The sequence below is a fragment of the Neltuma alba genome, unplaced genomic scaffold (genome assembly GCF_004799145.2).
Source record: "Neltuma alba isolate B1F8T4 unplaced genomic scaffold, ASM479914v2 tig00011573_pilon, whole genome shotgun sequence".
Classification (NCBI taxonomy): domain Eukaryota; kingdom Viridiplantae; phylum Streptophyta; class Magnoliopsida; order Fabales; family Fabaceae; genus Neltuma; species Neltuma alba.
Window position 1 is genome coordinate 410150 of NW_021636227.1, and position 19280 is coordinate 429429.

Genomic DNA, 19280 nt, shown 5'->3' on the forward strand with positions numbered 1-19280 from the left:
GTATATCACTTTTGTTTGAATTTGATTCGTTAATTATTCATGAAAATTAAGAAATGAGTTAATTGAACTTTTATTAATTACCTTGTCTTGATGAATTATGTTATTAGAGTCACACTGTAGTACTCTAGATTCTAGCTCTCAGTTGGATATTAAGCAACAGATGCTCTAGTCCATGAAAGGTTCCCTTTATGGAGGATCACCTGGTTTGGTCTGTGTCCATCCAAGTAGTATTACTAACTGATTTGAGCCACCCTACTGAGGGGCTTGAACATACCATCTGGTTGAATTTGGAGTTAAACCAGCCTATAGCTTGCTCTATGGGAACTTATGTCTTTGGGGCATGAGAGGACAAAACTCCACTAGTTTAGTGAAGCCTGACCACTAATAGAGATTAGATCTAGCAGAAGAGACCAGTTCTTCACGCCTCATAAGAGACTAATCTCTTATGACGTGACAAACCAAAGTTTGAATTCCGATTGGAAGATGTGTCCATATTTAGTGTCTTGAACAGAATTGCCTCCAATAAGAGGATATCTATGCTTAGTAAAATAAATAAAAAATGAAACTTAGCCATATTTACCTAACATTTATTTTAAAAAGATAAAAAAATTGTATGTATTTATTATTGTACTCTCAGTTTTTAATCTATTCTTGCTAAAAAAACAATTATTTATAATCTACGTTTGTCAAACTTTGATCACATTATGTCATCAATTGCACTAAGTGAAACAGTTTTATTTCGAAGTATGACTCAAGTGACATGGTATGATAAAATATGACAGATTAGAACTTCACCATTTAGATTTACACACAAAATAATTGGATTTGAAACTTACTGCAATATTACACAATTAGACTTTCTTGATATCTCTTGTGGGTTAAACAGAAACATGACAAGTAACCTGAGACAAATATAAACAAGGTCACAACTCACAAGGACTTAAATAACGCTTGAATACTTGACAGTTAAAAACCATCCAATAAAATTTTTAAAAAAATAATAAAATATGACCTTTTCTGTGATGCTGCTAAATGTACTTTGAATTAAAGTCTGACTGGACTCAAATAACTAAAAAATGGTGAACTCACTTCATATATGAATTTACTGATATGTACACACACACACACACACAAAAACACACATAGATATTGAGGATATTAGAATTACAAGAACACAAGCCAAACAAAGCAATATGGCTTCATCTTTTTATGCAAATGTTGTTAATGTTTTTCTTGTAATAAAAGGTTGTATTGATAGAATGATTTATATTGAGGATCAGATATTGAGTTTTATTTATGGATTGAGGAAATTACAGATTTTTTTCATTACTTAATTTATTTATCTATTATCCTTGAAGTTAACGAGCTGTTTGCTTATGAAAAATTTGGCAAGAAAGTATTGTTTAGTTGTTGGAGGATGCCTTTTATTATATCTTCGTAATGGAAAATTAATTCTCTTTCCAGTTTATCAAAAAAAAAGGAAAATTAATTAATAATTTGCGTGAACTAAACAAGAAGAATTTCATGTTTAAAGAACCATGAAAAATTTACTTATTCCTCTGTGTGTTAATTCAAAACTGTTTTTCATTCAAGTGAAAAAGCTTTTTCAAACAAGGAATTAATTTTTCAATCTTTTATAATGAATCCATTATTTAAGCTTAACTAGGATGATCATTATATGACGAGACAAAGATGGGTCTATTAGAGTTATAGTGTGGATGTGCCAAAATGAACAAATTTCACATTGCTCAGGAAAGTGAAAACATAAGAGTATAAATACTAACCTGTATTTTTGAGTTAGTAGATGAGCCTAGAGGAGGAGAAGGATCTTGTGTACAGGACAACGGGTCACTGAAGGCAAATACAGTGAAAGTCCTTCTTATGCTACATTAACGCGCACATTCTCTTTCTATGGAAAGAATCCGTTCAATCTTAAAGAATGCAGATACGGTTTGAATTAATCAGGTGCTGCTGCCTAGAAGGTCGTGGGTGCAAACAAAATTTTCAGAATTTTATTTTCAAAAAGAATGACGAAACAAAGAGTTGGAAGACTTTTTCGTTCCAACTTGCAAAAGTTTGTGAGTTGCTCACAAAACAACGGAGCCTTAACAAGCCATATTCTTTTTTTTTTTTTTTGAGAAAAGAAGTAGCAATATTCTTAATTGCAAAACGTTATTGGATACTTGAAAACAATATCAACCAAATCTTTATTTTAATGCTAAAGGCTAAATAATTTAGGAAAAATAAAGTCTGCACCTTTTCTTGTCTTTGTATATATCGTACAACTATTGTGATATATCATATCTTTTCTTGTCTTGGTAAGGAGAGACACAAATTATTAACATTTTCTTTACAGAAAAGTCTGAAGATTTGGAATATCGTGCACTTTGGAGACCATATTTTGGCTCAAAATAAATTAATCTTTGAGAGATTCAGTGAAAAAGAGAGAGATGAAGGGCTGAAAGGATTTAAGTGACAGTTTTCAGAAAATTAAAACAATTCAGGTTATTTTCTTTTATTTCCTTTTTAATTGAATTTGGAATATTCATTGATTTTCATTGAAAATTTTAAAAATTCATAAAATTCGGAGAGAAAAATATAAACCAAAATAAGCAGTAAGAGGGAAAACTGTAAAATTATTTTGTATCAGAATCATGAGAGAGTGTGGAAAAGGGGGGAAAAAGAAACAAACCCAAAAGAGAACAAATATAGTAGTAAAAAGTTATTAGCTTTTTATGATTCATTCAAAGTTATTAGCATTAGATATATAGATATATACGACGAGATATATACTTTTTTCTGTTTTGATATTTCCATCAATTTTTAAAATGCATAAGGCTCTCTTGAAATAAATTATTAGAAAAATGACAGAAAATACCTGTTGAATTTAAAAAGATAAATAGGTTATGCTGACTACTCTTATAATGGTGTTAACAAATCAAACTTTGCCAAAATCACCTATTTGTCATTTTGAAATTTAATAGGTATTTTTTTCTCATTTTTCTAAATTATTTCACACTCAAGTTATTTGAAATTTTTAATTAAAAATTACTCAAAAGATATCTATTGACAATGATAGAAGGTTAGAGTTTAAAGAGAAAAGGAATAAAATCTAAGATAAATTTATTTCAAAAAGGTACTCGTATTTTATATATATATATATATGTGTGTGTGTGTGTGCTGGAAAATATTTATATCTATATATGATTATATGGATATAATTTCAATGCCACTACTCTATTTATTGGTTAGCTTTTAGGATTGAGTTTGGTCTCCTTTGTTGGTTAGCTTTCATTTAGAGTGGTGATTGTGATCTTGTTCTGCTTTGAATTTAAATGAATGAATACTTCTTTTTCTGGCCCACAAAAGAAAGGGTGAAAGACTATTTATTGGAAGTGGCATGCAATAAATAACTCTTTACCAGTTTTCGTAAAATCTTTTTTTTTTTTCTTTTTTTGAGCAGAGATCAGTTTTCGTAAAATCGTCTGCTATATTTTGACCATGTAAACTGGGATGGAGTCCCAAAGGAAAAAGAACTTCAGATTTTTTGGTAGATATGACATTCATAATAACGTCAATGCTAACAAAGACGTTAGCCTTCCAACTACTTATAATTTGTAAGATATGTTCAAAATTTCTTAGCCACGGTTGTAAAATAATTCTAAACAGACTCTCCATAGGTAAAACAGTAGCTTACAATAAAAACCTGAAAATTACCAAATCTCAATTCAAAAGTATTTTCTACAACACATTTTTTTTCAAAAATTCTTGCTTTCGGATTTAGTAACTTTCAAATTCCTTTTATGAGATTTTCCCAAGATTGTATTAGGTTCGGTGGTACAATTGTACTCCCACCAATCTTAAATATATAAATTAAATAATTAATTTATAAATATTAAAAAAAATTAGTAAACTTAGTTTATTTGTTAAAATATGTATGTTTCTCTACATTTTTTAAAAAAAAAAAAACAATTGCATTGAAACTATCACATTAATAGAACTCCTCCTTTAATATGTTCAAGGATAGTTTAGAAAAATATATATATATAAATTTAGGAGACGAAATAAATTAAAATATTAGATTTAAATTATAAATACTCTTCTGATCTTTAATATAAAACTTAATTGTTAAATTAATCTTAGCCTTAAATATAAAACCTATTTATCATATTTATCAATTTTTTCTAAATTATCCTTATAGATACTCCCTCAACTATAATCAAATAAGTGAGAAAAGGAGGCAGAATATTAAGAAAAATAATTATGGTATTTCAGAAAAAAACTTGTCATATTTCTTATAATTAACTAATTTATCTAACTTTCATAATCTGATCAAATTAGTTAAATAAGTTTTGTATTAAAAACTGAATGGGGTGAGATGTGAAAAAATGAGAAAGAAAGAAAGAAAGAAAGAAATGAATAAACCAGTCACATGACGTTGAGCTATACAAAAATTCACCTATCATTTTTGTTGAACTTAACAAGCGTCTAAAGAGATAATATGGAGAAGCATCAAATTACAAAACCTACTCATTGAGATGCTATGCTATTCTGAATCCATACAAAAGCCTAAGTAAGAATTTGCTGAGTCCCAACTCAAATGGAATATATCTAAGATTCTGGCATACGGGACCTCAACAAACAATATACAAAGGCCAACGTTCAACCTCTTCCAACCAAAACCATACTCAAGATGCTTCATTCACAACCCTTTTTGTTGTCTAATTTTGACCAAAACCATATTCAAGATCCTTCATTCACCACCCCTTTTGTTGTCTAATTTTGAACGTTTTGCGGCAAGTCGCGGCCTCAACTGCACAGAATATAGGAAGTTAGGACACAAGCAGACCCAAAAAAAAAAAAAAAAGAAGAAGCATGACAGATATCTCCACAGGGAAAAGCTTCAAAGTACAGAGTAACAACCAATGCTTGCAGGGTTATGTACGTGGGCAAGGGAAAATGAATGACACCTGAAGACTCAACTTATAACATTTGTAGCTAAGGATGTTAAGAAGCACATTCACTCCCAAGAACTATAGATGTAAAGTCATTACTGATGCTTCCAAAATCTACTCATTTACTCTCTAAATTATAACATGATCTCTCTGACATCACAAAAATGTTATGTAGATTTGTTACTATTATTAGATGGAAACACCATTGTATCATTGATAAAGACTAAATTGCAACCATAAGGAGTATGGGTTGTAATTTAAAGAATCAACATTGGTAACTTATTTTGATGATCCCCAATACAAACAGTCACCAACGAAGCTATTCAACCAGTCACCATTATGACATTAAAAACAATCATGGTTGTTAAATTCCATGACGTTGGAGAATGATGCAACCTTAGATTTGGCCAACACAGCAAAGGAAATTTGGGACGCTATACATAAATCCCAATCTAAGGTGGAAAACACTGCTTTATTTCGTAGCAAAGGGCTATTGAAAGATCCTAAAAAAGGTGATGCCAGTGGGACTCAGTACTACAACACATTGGTGAAATTTTGGCACAAACTCTCTATGAAGTTGATGAATGAACTGATACTACGGAAGCTGATACCTACAAGATAGAGGAGAAAGTTAGCGTTTATGGTTTACTTTTAGGTTTCGACATGGCATTTGATTAAACCACAGCGCGAATCACGGTCAAGACTCCTCTACCCTCTCTTTTTGGGGTCTTTATTGAGGTACACTGCGAATAAAGCTTCTCACAAAGGCTCTACTCATCAGTCAACTTCTAAATCATTAGCTCTAGTCACTAAGGACACCAACACTACCAGTGACAACGCCTTCAGAATGGCAGACCTTCATGTGATCATTGTCTTAAAACAGCTCATATCAGGAATATTTGCTGGAAGCTTAAAACCTTCAACTGGAAGCCAGGACAGCAACGTGAACGTGCTGATCTCATGGTTTGTGGCAGAACGAAGGCTACCAATTCCCTCGAACCAACTATGTTTAACTATAAACAACCTGAGATTCTCCAGAAACTTATTGAAGCCCAAAGGCCAGATCAAACAGTGGGTGATATGGACCAATCAAGTAAAATTTGATGGCATTACATACACAAATTCAGAGATCGAATTCTCAGATGAAGTAGTGTGCATCTGATTGTTGTTCCCATCTTTGAAAAGTTAGCAGTCAGAATTGCTGAAGATTCTGCAGCTGGGGGGATGGTCTTGGTGCTATGAGATTATCTAAATGGTTTCAACTAAATTGCAATCTTCTCTCCATCAACAAACTAATATAAGATCAAAACAGTGCCAATCATTTTAACAATGATGATTGTTATTTTCAGGGTTTGGAATTGAGGAAGAGGATTCTCAATGTTCGCAAACTTAGCCCCAATAAGAAGAATAATAAGAACATGGAATCTGTGAATTGCCATGTCACTTCTAATTATATTATATTATTAGACTTTAGTGGAGCTAACGACTTGCCACCACCCACCAACTGAAGGATGCGTAAACAGCTAAGACAAAGCATGTAGGCTATGTGCTCTCTATAGGCTTAACCAATCTCTTAGAGCATGATTTGAAAAGCTCGATACAATCATTACAACTACAGACATTAGGGTACAAACAACTCCATATACATGACACTGAATTTGTGAAGATGTCTCAATATGGAGGATGATATTGTAATTAATGGTCATTATGTTGGAGGGGCGGAGAACCTAGAGAAATCAAGACAGACTGTCAACTCATGAATCTGATGTCAAGAACCTGGGAAAGACTAAGATACTTTCTCATTATCGAAGTTGCTACAACCAAGGAGGGCACTCTCTATGTCACAAACTTATTATACACTAGATTTGCTTAAGCAAATAGGCATAATAGGGTGTCAGCCTACTAACAATTCTATGGAGGCTAATTGCAAAATGGTGATGCAGGGTAAGGGAGGAAATAGGGGAGGGAGAAGGAGAAGGATGAGAACAAGATAGATAAAGCGACAAAGAGAGAATGGAAGAGAGGAAGTCTGTTGATAAAAGTTTCACAAGGGGGGATCTAAGCAACAAAACTCCTCATTGATACATGCAGCATACAAATTTGAGGAACCTTTCTAACAAACAAGACAGTGATGGGACAACAGGGAAAAAGAGAAATATGATCATCCATAACTGCATTAATTTCCTCAGCAGGTAAGGGCAGAACAAAGGCATAATGAAGCTGAGTAACCAAGTACTCGCAAATGATGAATCTTTGCCTTTCAGATGAACCAAAATAGGGGAAAACAAATGAAGAGGTTGAAAACTGCAGAAAATGAACTCTAGGCTAGCATGTGCGCCACTTGACACCCATGCACAAAGGATCTCATTTGTCTGTGGTGCCTCAGCATTCTAGATGACAGATGTAATGTCGTGATTTGTTGATTGATTTGACAGCTGGCAGTACAGGATCTGGCAAATATAGAGGTGATCTATAGCTTTGCTAAGAGATTTCCACAAATTTCCAATGAAAACAGCATCCAGTGAACAAGACAAAGCTTGATTTGGTACCTTTTGATATAAAATAAGGAAGAAAACAGAGAAGGAGAGGATAAAGGGATAAACAGTGACGTAAAAGGAGAAAGGGAGAAGTGAAGAGATGAAGGGAGAAGAGATAAAATGAGAGAAAAATGGGAGCAAATAACTAGTCTCAAATTGAATTCATCACAAGTTTGACAATGATGAGAAATTTAGAAATACTTACTGTAGGCATAAGAGATTTTAGTTAAATTTTGATCTATGTTGTGGTAATACTTCCTCCGGTCTCAAATATTAGACACTTGAGAGTTTGTTTGGTTCAAAATATAAGACACTCTTCTACTTTGTCCGGTTCATTAATTGAGTTTTTCCATTTTTACCTCTCATTAAAATCTGACATTTAAATGAAATTTACTTGATAAATTAAGAAAAGCACAGTATATTATTGAGAGAGGTTAACCATTGAATGGGGGAAAATGCAGAAAAACAATTTTGTTTGGTACAAATTTAATGGGTAATACTAACAATACTTAATATATATACATGAATTAGTTACTAGTGTCTATTTGAGACCAAGGGGAGCACTGCATTTCAGCAATTATTTTTATTTGTAGTTAGTTTTTCTTTTACTTCTAATTTAAACTAGGTTTTATATTATTTTATTTAGGTTTACGTTATTAGTATTATTTTCATTATAGTACTTGGGATCTATAAATAGTCCCAAGGTTATTTTCACTGCAGAACCCTAGTGTCATTTTGCTGTCACACTCTCTCCTATTCTCCTTTTCTCCCTTTATCTCTCATGTCCTCCTTCCTCCTGATTCTCACTTTCTTTTTTCTTTCCCTTTTGGACACCAAGCGGCATTATAGCAAGGTGTTCCTTAATCCTAGCATGCTTTAATCACCAAAAATTCACCAAAATCTACAAAGAATCACCCAAGGCAAGAAACCCTCCAATTAATATTTGAAGATACTAATTGTAAAGATATGTAGATATATTGTAATTAGTATAGGATCAAATCAGATATAATCTGATAGGATATTATACTAATTACAATATATCTACATATCTTTACACCAATGAACTGTAGGGAAATTAATTAGCTTAACTCTTTTCTATGAACAAACCAAATGAGGAAAATTAGGAGGCGATGTATAAAATCCCAAGATATCTCAAGATGACCGAGGGAAAAAGCCCCCCCCCCCCCCAACCAGGAGATCATAGAGGCATGGAGGTATTTTTATATGCACATATCATTTTTGAAATTAGGCTATGTTCCTCTCAATTCACAAGTATCAATCATGTTCACCAAGGGCCTACTGAGAATCAAGTTTGAAAAATTGAACAAGTTAGGACTTATCACTGTACACTATACAACTTGTAGACGGTGTCATTAGTCACATGGTTTTTGGAGATAATTCTCTTGATTTATTTTAGTTTTGAAGAAGATTAGTTTTTATCGCATAGCCAACATTGGTTTTATTTCATTGTTTACAGGGATTAGATTGGCCAGTTTACTAAGCTTAACCTCCTCTCCCCCCCCCCCAAAAAAAAAAAACCAAAAAGAGAAACACACACACACACACAGAGACAAATATATATATATATATGTTGCGCTGATTCATGTCATGGAAGGTAAGCATCAGAGCAATGCAGCCCTGCTGTGTTCTTCTGCAGTTGCTTACCTTTGACTATTGCATTCAATATAATAGGTTCAGAGAACCATCAAAGACCTAAATTTCTTCAAAATTACATATGCAAAACATACCATTTCTATATACTTCAGTTGCTTCAGAACCTGATCTGTTTCCACCTCCTGCAGCGATTTGAACAGGAAAAAGAACTTACCACCAAGGGCAAAAAAAAAAAGAAAAAAAGAAAGGAAAAACTCTTGAAAAAATGGAGAGCGGAATTTGAAGCACAAAACAGGACTTAGAAAGATATTATCCAAATTGACAGAAAACTACTCTAAAGCAGGAAAACAAAAAGCAAAGTTATGTAAGGGCCACCACAGAGCAGATTCGACATAATGCAAACTTTGCATTATGTTATGCAATCTCTGCCTAGGCCTTCTATTCTTCATCACCTAATACGGAAAGAAGATTAAAAGGAAGAGCAGGGTTCCTTCTTTCTTTTAAACAAAATTGAGAAAGCAAGAAAAAACAAACAAATAAAAAGAAAAACAAAAGATCCGGTGAGAAATAGTCAACCACACTAACAACAGCATCAAACACTGACCATGATGTTAGTTCTGAGAACATAATTTATGTCAAGCATTTTAAAATTCAGGGTTGAAAGTCCTAGAGACCAATTAACATCCCATTCTCAGACACGGATTTAAAAATCAACATTTATAAATATAATAATCCCCTCTTTCTGTAAACATGGTATCCCCAAAACACTTTACCTGAGGTACAGCACAATCAGCATGAGCCGGATCCCACTGGATGGCACAGAAACACTCCCAATTATCAGTTTGGACTTCAAAAAGAGGAGCCCTGCCATAACAAAAATATTTTCTGCATTAGGCATTTCAAGCATAATCAACTATAGATTTTTCCTCATACTTCTCTCTTTTCTCCCCCATTAAGTGAATGATCTGTATATTTAGAGAGAAAAGAGAAGTTCCCGACACATGAACCTGTCTTTTTAGCTCCTAAACCATCTTATTTCTAGAGAAAAAGGGGTCCAATACATGTATACAAGGAGTACCTTCTACTAGCACCATTAAAAGAAATAACTAACACTCCTCCACAAACACAAATCATAAAATCACCAATTTGTTATGCTTATTACTAAATCCGTCAGATCCAATTTGAAGGAATTACTTGAGTGCTAGGAGACAGTCAACTGAGGTAAAAATTACCAAAAGAGGCTATTCCTTCATCAGTAACACACTAGTGGAATAAATATTGCAAATTTTCTGGGACCATCTCACTTGTATTCAACTTGGGTTGAAATTTGAACTGCTGTCCTAGCTAGAACTAATGTTTTTCATGGTTCAAGAAAGAAATTTTCTTAAGTGAAAGATCCCACAATACTAACTACTAAATGAACACTCTAGTCAACACCCTGAACTACGCCGTGTGGCTTACCTGCGCCATTTACCACATATAGTTCCTTTGGCTCTATCTACAACCTCTTGACACTGAAGCCAATTACCAATGGAGCTGGGTCTTGTTGACCTTTTGAGATTCTTTTCCTACAGAGCAAGATTATAGTTCATTTATTTTCAAAATCAAATGAAAATGCCGATCACAAAATGAATAATCCAGCAGCCAGCAATTTTACCAGCAAACTGGAAATTGCTGAAGAACCAATTTCCAACGGTTCAGCACAGTCATCATCACTGCCAAAATGTTAACATGAAGATGTTAATAAGTTACATGGGCTCACTACAGCCTAGGAATATAAAATATAAAATATATACCAAGTCACATTATTTATAAGCTAAAAATAGTACGGCTCACTTTAGACCCCATGCAATGCATGGAAAAATGTGGATGCCTGTTTATAAGAATACAAATTCCAAGTTGCAGCCTACATTGATTGTGTGGTCATTTCCAAAAACCGGTGTCTATCCCAAAAGCAACCTCACACGCTAGGAGGAAAGTGGCAATGCAAGAGGGGATGACAAGTGAAAAGAAAAAAAAAAAGACTTCGGATTTGGTGCCTCTCCCATATGGCACGCCAACCATTAGTTGTAAGTGTTTAGTGTGCAGGTTAACCCTAATGATTATTTTGTTCATCTAAAAGCTCATCAAGTTGCCAAAGGGTAGCACAAAATATCACCTGGGTTATACTGAACATGTTCACATATCGTTAAACCTATCTCTATCCAATCACTAACATCTCTCTAGAGCCATGAGTCACACTGGCTTAGTCATTCGCTGGATGCTAAGAATGCATTTACCCAGTGATTTATATGCAGAAGTTGACATGGAACAACCACAAGGTTTTGTTGCCCAGGGTCGAGAGGTGAGGTATATTACCTTAAGTCATTGGCTCATTGTATAGTTAAGCCAGATGTGACATGCATGGTTTGGGCACTTCAGAGAAGGAGCTCTTTTTATTCGGCTAGAGAAAGAGTAATTTTGATCACTCTTGGTTTTACCATTAGTCCAAGTAGTTGTGTTTTACTAAATGTCCATGCTAATAATATTCTTAAGAGTGGTCACACAAGCATGCTTCCAAAAAACAATCTTATATTCTATAAGGCAAAAGGGTCTTTTGCTGAAAAACATCGTTTAGATTTTCCTCAAGATATAAAAATGCTCACACTAAATGCTGCATACACAGATGATTACTAAGGTAAAGCCAGCAGATGATAGGAATACTCTTCAAAAACCCAAAATATATAGGACACTTGGAAAAATGGCCTACCTTCTTGGAACAAATCCAGTCATCAACTCTAGAATAAGTGAAGCACTCCACCTCAATAAAGATCAACACATCCAAACAAGAAGAAAATGCTGGGTAAAGGCACATCCATACAATTCTTTTTTTTCCCCAAAATATTTACATATATCCTTATAACATCATATGCACTTGTTAATATAAACATCATTATTTTTGCCACAAAACATTACCACTTTCTCTGTTAGAAAAAGATCAGCAACATGTAAGGTGACACTTCATAGAAAGATAGTATAACTTCTCTAGATGCTTAAACCTAGCAATATAGACTCTTGTCACAATTGGTAAGAGACTCCCAAGTCCCAATTAAAAAAGGAGTATTTTCATAGACTGACATCAAGGAAAGGCTAGAAGAATATGGTAAAAAATTTAAAAAAAAAAAAAAAATTCAGGATAGAAAAAGAGCATACCTTCCTATTGGACCTGACCATTCAGGAACTTCTGCTTGAAAACCTTTACCAACCCGTACACCACTTTTACTTGGCTCAGAATCATTCAACATCAACAGTATAGGATTCAATCCTCCATTGACTGAGGAAGATCTGCATAATTCCATTTCACTAGTTGGTGAACGTCTAATAATTGACTCCTTAAGAATTTTCTGCTTCCTTTTTATACATGAATGACAAAACCATTCATCAATTGGTAACTTTTTCACACGCGGAACCATGCAGGATGGATGGTGTGCCTCTTCACAATGATCACATATAAGCATGCTCAATGAGCCATCTAAATGGCCACATATTTTGCATGACCGGGAACTGCAACTATTACCAGAGGTAGCCACCTGCACTTGAGAAGCTACAGTAGGAGCATGAGAATCTTCTCCAAGGAGTCCATGGCTTCTTAAAATTTTGACGCAGAAATCCTTTGCTGATAGGTCTTCTACAGGGGCATCCATGACTAATACACTAGATGAGGAGCATTCGCCAGTGTCATCCACTCCAGTTTCTATGGAATCTGAAACAATTTCCATATTTGATTTTGATGAGGAGCAACTATCATAAATGCTGTTAATACCTAAATTTTTAGGTATGCTGCTATCTACTGCTGTTTCACATAAGACAATGGGTGCATCAGGATCATTAACCATTTCAGTAACTCGTTCAATTTGAGAGCTGGCTGGCTGATGCTCCAATGTTAATCTATGAGCACAGGGGCTTATGAATAAAGGGCAACTGGCACTTGCTGGCACAGACATAGGCCCTATTTTTAAAACGGGCACAGTTGAATTCTTCCGTAGCTTCTTTCTCCTGTAAACTAGATTAGGCACAGCATGTCCAGTCATTGTACTGGCAGTTGGCAGTCGATCTAAGCTGCTCAAACAGTTTGAGCTGCATGGAACATCATCATTCCTTCTATCCTCTTGCTCTTGCATTGATTCAACATTTCTGCAGCATAGAACATCATCATTACTTCTATCCTCTTGCTCTTGGATAACATCAATTTTTCTGCAGCATGGAACATCATCATTCCTTCTATCCTCTTGCTCTTGCATAGCATCAATTTTTCTGCAGCATGGAACATCATCATTCCTTCTATCCTCTTGCTCTTGCATGGCTTCAACTTCTCTGCAGCACGGAACATCATCATTCCTTCTATCCTCTTGCTCTCGCATTGCTTCAACATTTCTGCAGCAAGGAACATCATCATTCCTTCTATCATCTTGCTCTTGCATAGCGTCAATTTTTCTGCAGCATGGAACATCATCATTCCGTCTATCCTCTTGCTCTTGCACGGCTTCAACTTCTCTGCAGCATGGAACATCATCATTACTTCTATCCTCTTGTTCTTGCATTGCTTCAACATTTCTGCAGCATGGAACATCATCATTCCTTCTACCCTCTTGCTCTTGCATAGCATCAATTTTTCTGCGGCATGGAATATCATCATTCCTTCTATCCTCTTGCTCTTGCACGGCTTCAACTTCTCTGCAGCACAGAACATCATCATTCCTTCTATCCTCTTGCTCTTGCATAGCTTCAACGGCTTCAACTTCTCTGCAGCACAGACCATCATCATTACTTCTATCCTCTTGCTCTTGCATTGCTTCAACATTTCTGCGGCAAGGAGCATCATCATTCCTTCTATCCTCCTGCTCTTGCATAGCATCAAATTTTCTGCAGCATGGAGCATCATCATTCCTTCTATCCTCTTGCTCTTGCATAGCATCAATTTTTCTGCGGCATGGAACATCATCATTGCTTCTATCCTCTTGCTCTTGCACAGCTTCAACTTCTCTGCAGCACAGAACATCATCATTATTTCTATCCTCTTGCTCTTGCATTGCTTCAACATTTCTGCGGCACGGAACATCATCATCATTTCTATCCTCTTGCTCTTGCATCGCTTCAACATTTCTGCAGCACGGAACATCATCATTCCTTCTATCCTCTTGCTCTTGCATTGTTTCAACTTTTCTGCAGCAGGTAAGAGGGCATCTTTTGCATTTCAGGCACACCTGCCAAGTTTCAGCACTAGGTATCCAGTCACATAGAGCATCTTCTTTCCCTTTATCCGATACATGAAATAGAGCAGCTTCAATTGAACTAGGAAGAGAACTCTGCATTAACATTATCACCTGAATCCGTTACAGAAAAGCTTCCCTGTATGTGGCCACAAACCCCAAAGTTAAAACTCCATATTACAGTCTCTCTGTGTGCCAAACGAAAGATTATTGAATTGTAGGAAGCTGCCCATCAATCTCATCAACACATGGGTAGCATCCTGAATTAAGAATCATGATCAGAACTGGGAACAAAGATAATCAAAATGCATAAAACAAGCAATGGATCCAAAATTACAATAACCAAAATCTTTAGACATCAAGAAAAATGTGTCGCAATTAGAGCTGTCTACGACATGCAGAAGAAACTGCTGCAACCCTTTTAAAAAAAAAAAAAATCCTATATTGGATGATGCCATGCCACCCTATTGAAAAACTTTAAACTCAAAACCAAAGCATATAAACATGCACAATAGACCAGTCAATACATCAAGCAAAACTTCAACAAAGAAAATAAAATCAGCACATCATACATAAAACTAAAACAGAATAAAATGCAAAAAAAAAGTATCATCATGTAGCCAAAAATACATAACACTGGTCATCAAAGCAAGTGGCAATAACAACAACAACAAGAAGCCTAATCCCACTAAGTGGGTTCAGCTATATAGATTGCACAATGACATTGTGCTCTATCAATAACCAAATCTTCAAAATATTTAGATAGATTGTTAACCAAAAAGTCTCACTCAATAACTTCACTGAGTGAGCTCCTCCGTTTTCTTTTACTCATTTTTAGAGGACTTCATATTGTTTCATCTACCTTTCTCACTGGTGCATTCAGTGGCCTTCTTTGAATACATTTGAACCACCTCAAATGATTTTCCACCATTTTCTCTTCAATAGATGTCACCCCAATTCTTTCGCCAATATGTTCACTATGAACTCATCTTTTCTTATATGATCACGTATCCATCTCAACCTTCTCATCTCAACAACCCTTTAAAACAAGTGGCAACCAATAAAAAAAAATATTGTTTCATAGGAATTCATTGGAAAAGAAACATCATTTAGGAAATTCTAAATTTCTAATAACTAGAACTACTCTCCATAACAATTAGATCATCAAGTCCACCAATGCTTTCATAAGCACCATTTACAAACTTCTTTTGCTTTAAAATCACGATGTTTATTCAACATCCCTTGTTCTGAAGGCATTAACTTTCAAATTGCTATTAACACGGTCATTTAAAGATGAAGAACAAAATCAGATAGAGGTACCAAAAGAAGACTAAAAATAATATGAAAACATATAGGTGTGAGAAGGGAAAGCTTTCTAGTAAATTGAATGAGGATTTTGGCCAGCTCCGTGAAGAAATAAGGCCTGTAGATACAACAATGGAGCTCCCTAGGTCAAAGTCTCTGTAGCAGTCAGAGAACAAAGAGAAACTATGTTCTTCCGTACTCTATTTATACCCTTAAAACCAACAAGCACATCAGCCACATGTAAGCCAAAATGAGGACAGAGTTACGAAAATCTCTTTTGCCTATCATCTTCAGTAAAGCATTCACCATAGATGATGTCATGATGACAAACAAGGCCATAGAACCACCACACCATGCCCCTACGCTGGGTGCCATTGATAATTCTTTTTAGAATTCTTGAGTGATTAAGCATTTTAGTCAAAAGGTTGCAAGAATGGGGCTGACAATCTCCACAAAACTAAAAAATTAAATCCTTGCAAGCCCTAACATAATGGAGTTCAAAGCAATAATTTTTCCCAACAGATTAGTCTCTGTGCGATTATTATTCATTGTTCCCTCTTCAATCGGAGGAAGCCCTTATCTCCCTAGTCCCAGCCGTCAGACATTAAATTCATATCCAAACCAGACCAGCAAATCCGTAACCTAATTGATATTACTGACTAATCTAATCAACTTTTCTACCGGAAAAAAAAAAAAAAAAAAACAGGAAGACATGAAGAATGCTCAATCAAACATTTGTTCACCGAATATAATCTCCCCCAAGAAACCAAAACCCATTTTCTTCACTGAAATCTGTATAACTAGGCGTCTTCTCTGCAATTTAAAACAATAATTCCAATCTTACAAACACAATACAATAAGCATATATCACCAGACTATTTCTAAATCCGTGAAACATCAACTAAAAACCGTCAATTAAATCATATTTGCAGCAGGTAAAAGAGGATTCACCGAATAAATTCTGAAATGTAGAACGAGTATACAATATATACCATGCATATACCTCCTATCAAATCTATATGACCAGATTGAAGTAGCCCCAGTCGGCCATTGTTGGGAAGGATCTAGTTTCCCTCTGTTGGCTTGAGAAGATACTTTGAAACCTTGGAAACGGATTGTTTATTATTATCTTCACCCCTCACAACCAAGAAAATCAAGGAATCACGGTGGTACGTGGGCTCTCTCTCTTTCTTCCCCCTCCACTCTCTCTCTCTTTCTCTCTCTCTTGGCGTCCCTCTGGTCTTTTGTATGTGCTTTTCACGGTGTGCTTGTATATTTCTCACAAGGTGACTCTGGGTTTGTGTCCTTTCACTTTTAAATTTGTAGTTCTTCCAAGTTCCATCTTCTTACCTTTTTTCTTTTTTTGCCCAAAATTTCCTATGTTCTTTCATTTCATATTAATTTACTTTCAGGCAATTCAAACTCAATTTGGATTCTCACAAGTTTTTTTTCCAACTGATTAATAGCCATATTTTGCAAATCTTTATATTTGTTAATGATTTAAATCCAATTCAGAACACATGAAATCATCATTCCATGATTTTGTGAATTAAGTTATTTTTTTAATAAATGCTTATCTCAATGATGATTTTTAAAATATTATCTATTAAATTTATTTTCAAAAGCAATATGATGCTTTAGATAGTTGCATTATAATATGAGAATAAAATTCAGTAGTTATCTTTTCAACAAATGCATACATGTAATGATAATATTCAAAGAATGTTTGGATTATTTCCGAATCTGTGCATGTGGTTTGTTTTCAATATTGATAGATAGAAAAAGAAAAAATATATAGATGTTTTGCATAAAAAGTAAATATATAAAATGTTTATAAATTCTAAATAAATACGTATATACGCCATGCACATGTCTATGTATTTGTAAATCTATTTATAATTTTCACTAAAGATAAATAAATGTCACTTTAACTCATAATACCACTCCAATGGATGAGAATATTTGTATAAAACATGTCACACTATAGTCATTAAATGAATAGCATATATAAATATCAAGTTGTGATTTATTATCACACGGTAAATTTTTATCATAAAAGTTCGTGAAAACACGTTACTTGTTATAGCGCTAACCCTAATATAGATATAGATTCTCTCCTCATCCTTTCTTTCTTTTTGTTCTTCCCATCCCACCCTTGGACTAAACATTCAATGGCAGAGATTTAAATTCATTTATTTGAAAAAGAACAACCTGGAAAGGGAAGAAAAAGAACAAGAAAACGAAATCTGGAAAATTCTTTTGTTTCTCAACAGGTGAAGTAATAGAAATGCCAAATGAATAGTCAATTATATCATACTGTTACGCGCTTTTAGGTGACAGTGCTAACAATGCTAATAGCACAATGAAGAAAATAACAATGTTGGTTAATGAAAACAAGAACCTTGGGATTCATACAAAAGAGCATTGATTGAAGAACAGGTGTTTATGAGTTCTTCAGCAGTTTAGACAAGAACCATTTGCTTGGAATAACAGGAATTCAGTACATGAGAAGGCTTTGGTGACTATATCAGCAACTTGGTTAAAAGGATGAAGCATGATTCATTATCTCTTGAATATAGTTCAAGTATAGATCTAAGAGTCCACATTAGTTTACAATTGGCATCAGCTAAGCTACAATATTCAGCTTTTGTGAGATGTTAAAGGTTAAAGTGGGTGGCAGTAATTATTCAGCGAGGAGATATCAGATAAAAAATAACATAGGACAGCTTTCACAGAAGTCATTCTAGCAACTTGGGAGAGTGATATTGCGTATACCTACTTTGAGATTGAAGATGACTCAATTAGAAGCAAGATAGGATTAAGGTAATAGAGATCTCCTTAACAAGAGACCATGGAAGTATTAATATAGGCTTCCAACCAGAATCTAAGAAAACAAAAGCATGTTTGGGTAAGGAAAAGAAGAGAAGAAGAAAACAAACTCTGGAAATTTCCTTTTACTCAATTGGCGAAGAACCTACAGTTCCAAAAGACATCATATTATTGTGGATTATATAGGTGGGCACAATGCCAGCAGAAGAATTATTAAAAAAAAAAAAAAGAGTGCTATGGTGAATCAGATTTTTAGTTCAAAGTCTTGAAGCTGAACAAAGATTTGTGAGTTTATTAGCTGTTTATAAGCAAAGCTTTTGCCTCAAATAAGAGAACTGAGTGAATGGAAAGACTTTGGTGAGTATATCAGCAAATTGGTCAAAGGATGGAACATACTTTGTGCTTGTTGGGTGAGCACAAAGTTGTTTGGGCAGAGTAGGAGTCCACATCTTTGGATTACCTTTGAAGAAGCAGCAGCCATCAATAGACCTTCAATCATCAAGATTAGACTACTGCCCCAGTCAGTATCAGCAAATACTTTGATCATGAGATGAGACAAACTGTGAATAAAGATAATATGATTAAGAGTGTCATTGAGATACTTCAGCAACCATTTAACAGACCTCCTGTGAGGGTCCATGTGCTCCTGCATAAAGTGTCTAAGCATTTAAACTACATAAGCTACGTTTGGGAGAGTTTAATACATACATACATATGTGTATCTAATGAAGAGCTTCAAGGATGCTCCTACAGAGTTTAACATCATGAGGTGGTGCTTCTTCGTTCTTAGA

At 34.7% G+C, this 19280-nt stretch overlaps 1 protein-coding gene across 6 annotated transcripts; it reads right to left on the bottom strand.

Annotated features, from left to right (window-relative positions):
* Positions 1–4402: 4402 nt before the first annotated feature.
* On the bottom strand, positions 4403–16918 carry LOC114715054 (uncharacterized). 6 transcript variants are annotated; one of them, XM_028899866.1, is made up of 8 exons: positions 16664–16918; positions 13627–14494; positions 12299–13575; positions 10764–10821; positions 10568–10674; positions 9880–9970; positions 9241–9288; positions 4403–4813 (listed from the first exon to the last, which is right to left on the bottom strand). In XM_028899866.1, the coding sequence occupies exons 2-8, from the start codon at positions 14461–14463 to the stop codon at positions 4754–4756; spliced, it is 2478 nt and encodes an 825-aa protein (XP_028755699.1). In that variant the 5' UTR covers positions 14464–14494; positions 16664–16918; the 3' UTR covers positions 4403–4753. The 6 variants fall into 6 exon arrangements, with proteins under 6 accessions (XP_028755699.1, XP_028755700.1, XP_028755695.1 ...); XM_028899867.1 differs by having other exon boundaries at positions 12299–13983; positions 14104–14494; positions 16664–16917; XM_028899862.1 differs by having other exon boundaries at positions 12299–14494; positions 16664–16917.
* Between the last annotated feature and the right edge of the window lie 2362 nt (positions 16919–19280).

Excerpts from the sequence above, each read along its gene's own strand:
- LOC114715054 (XM_028899862.1), bottom strand. The coding sequence starts at position 14,463 with ATGTTAATGCAGAGTTCTCTTCCTAGTTCAATTGAAGCTGCTCTATTT. Across the intron at positions 10,822-12,298 it reads TGGTCAGGTCCAATAGGAAG|TGATGATGACTGTGCTGAAC; the intron begins GTATGCTCTTTT and ends ACATTTTGGCAG. Across the intron at positions 9,289-9,879 it reads CTGATTGTGCTGTACCTCAG|GAGGTGGAAACAGATCAGGT; the intron begins GTAAAGTGTTTT and ends AAATCGCTGCAG.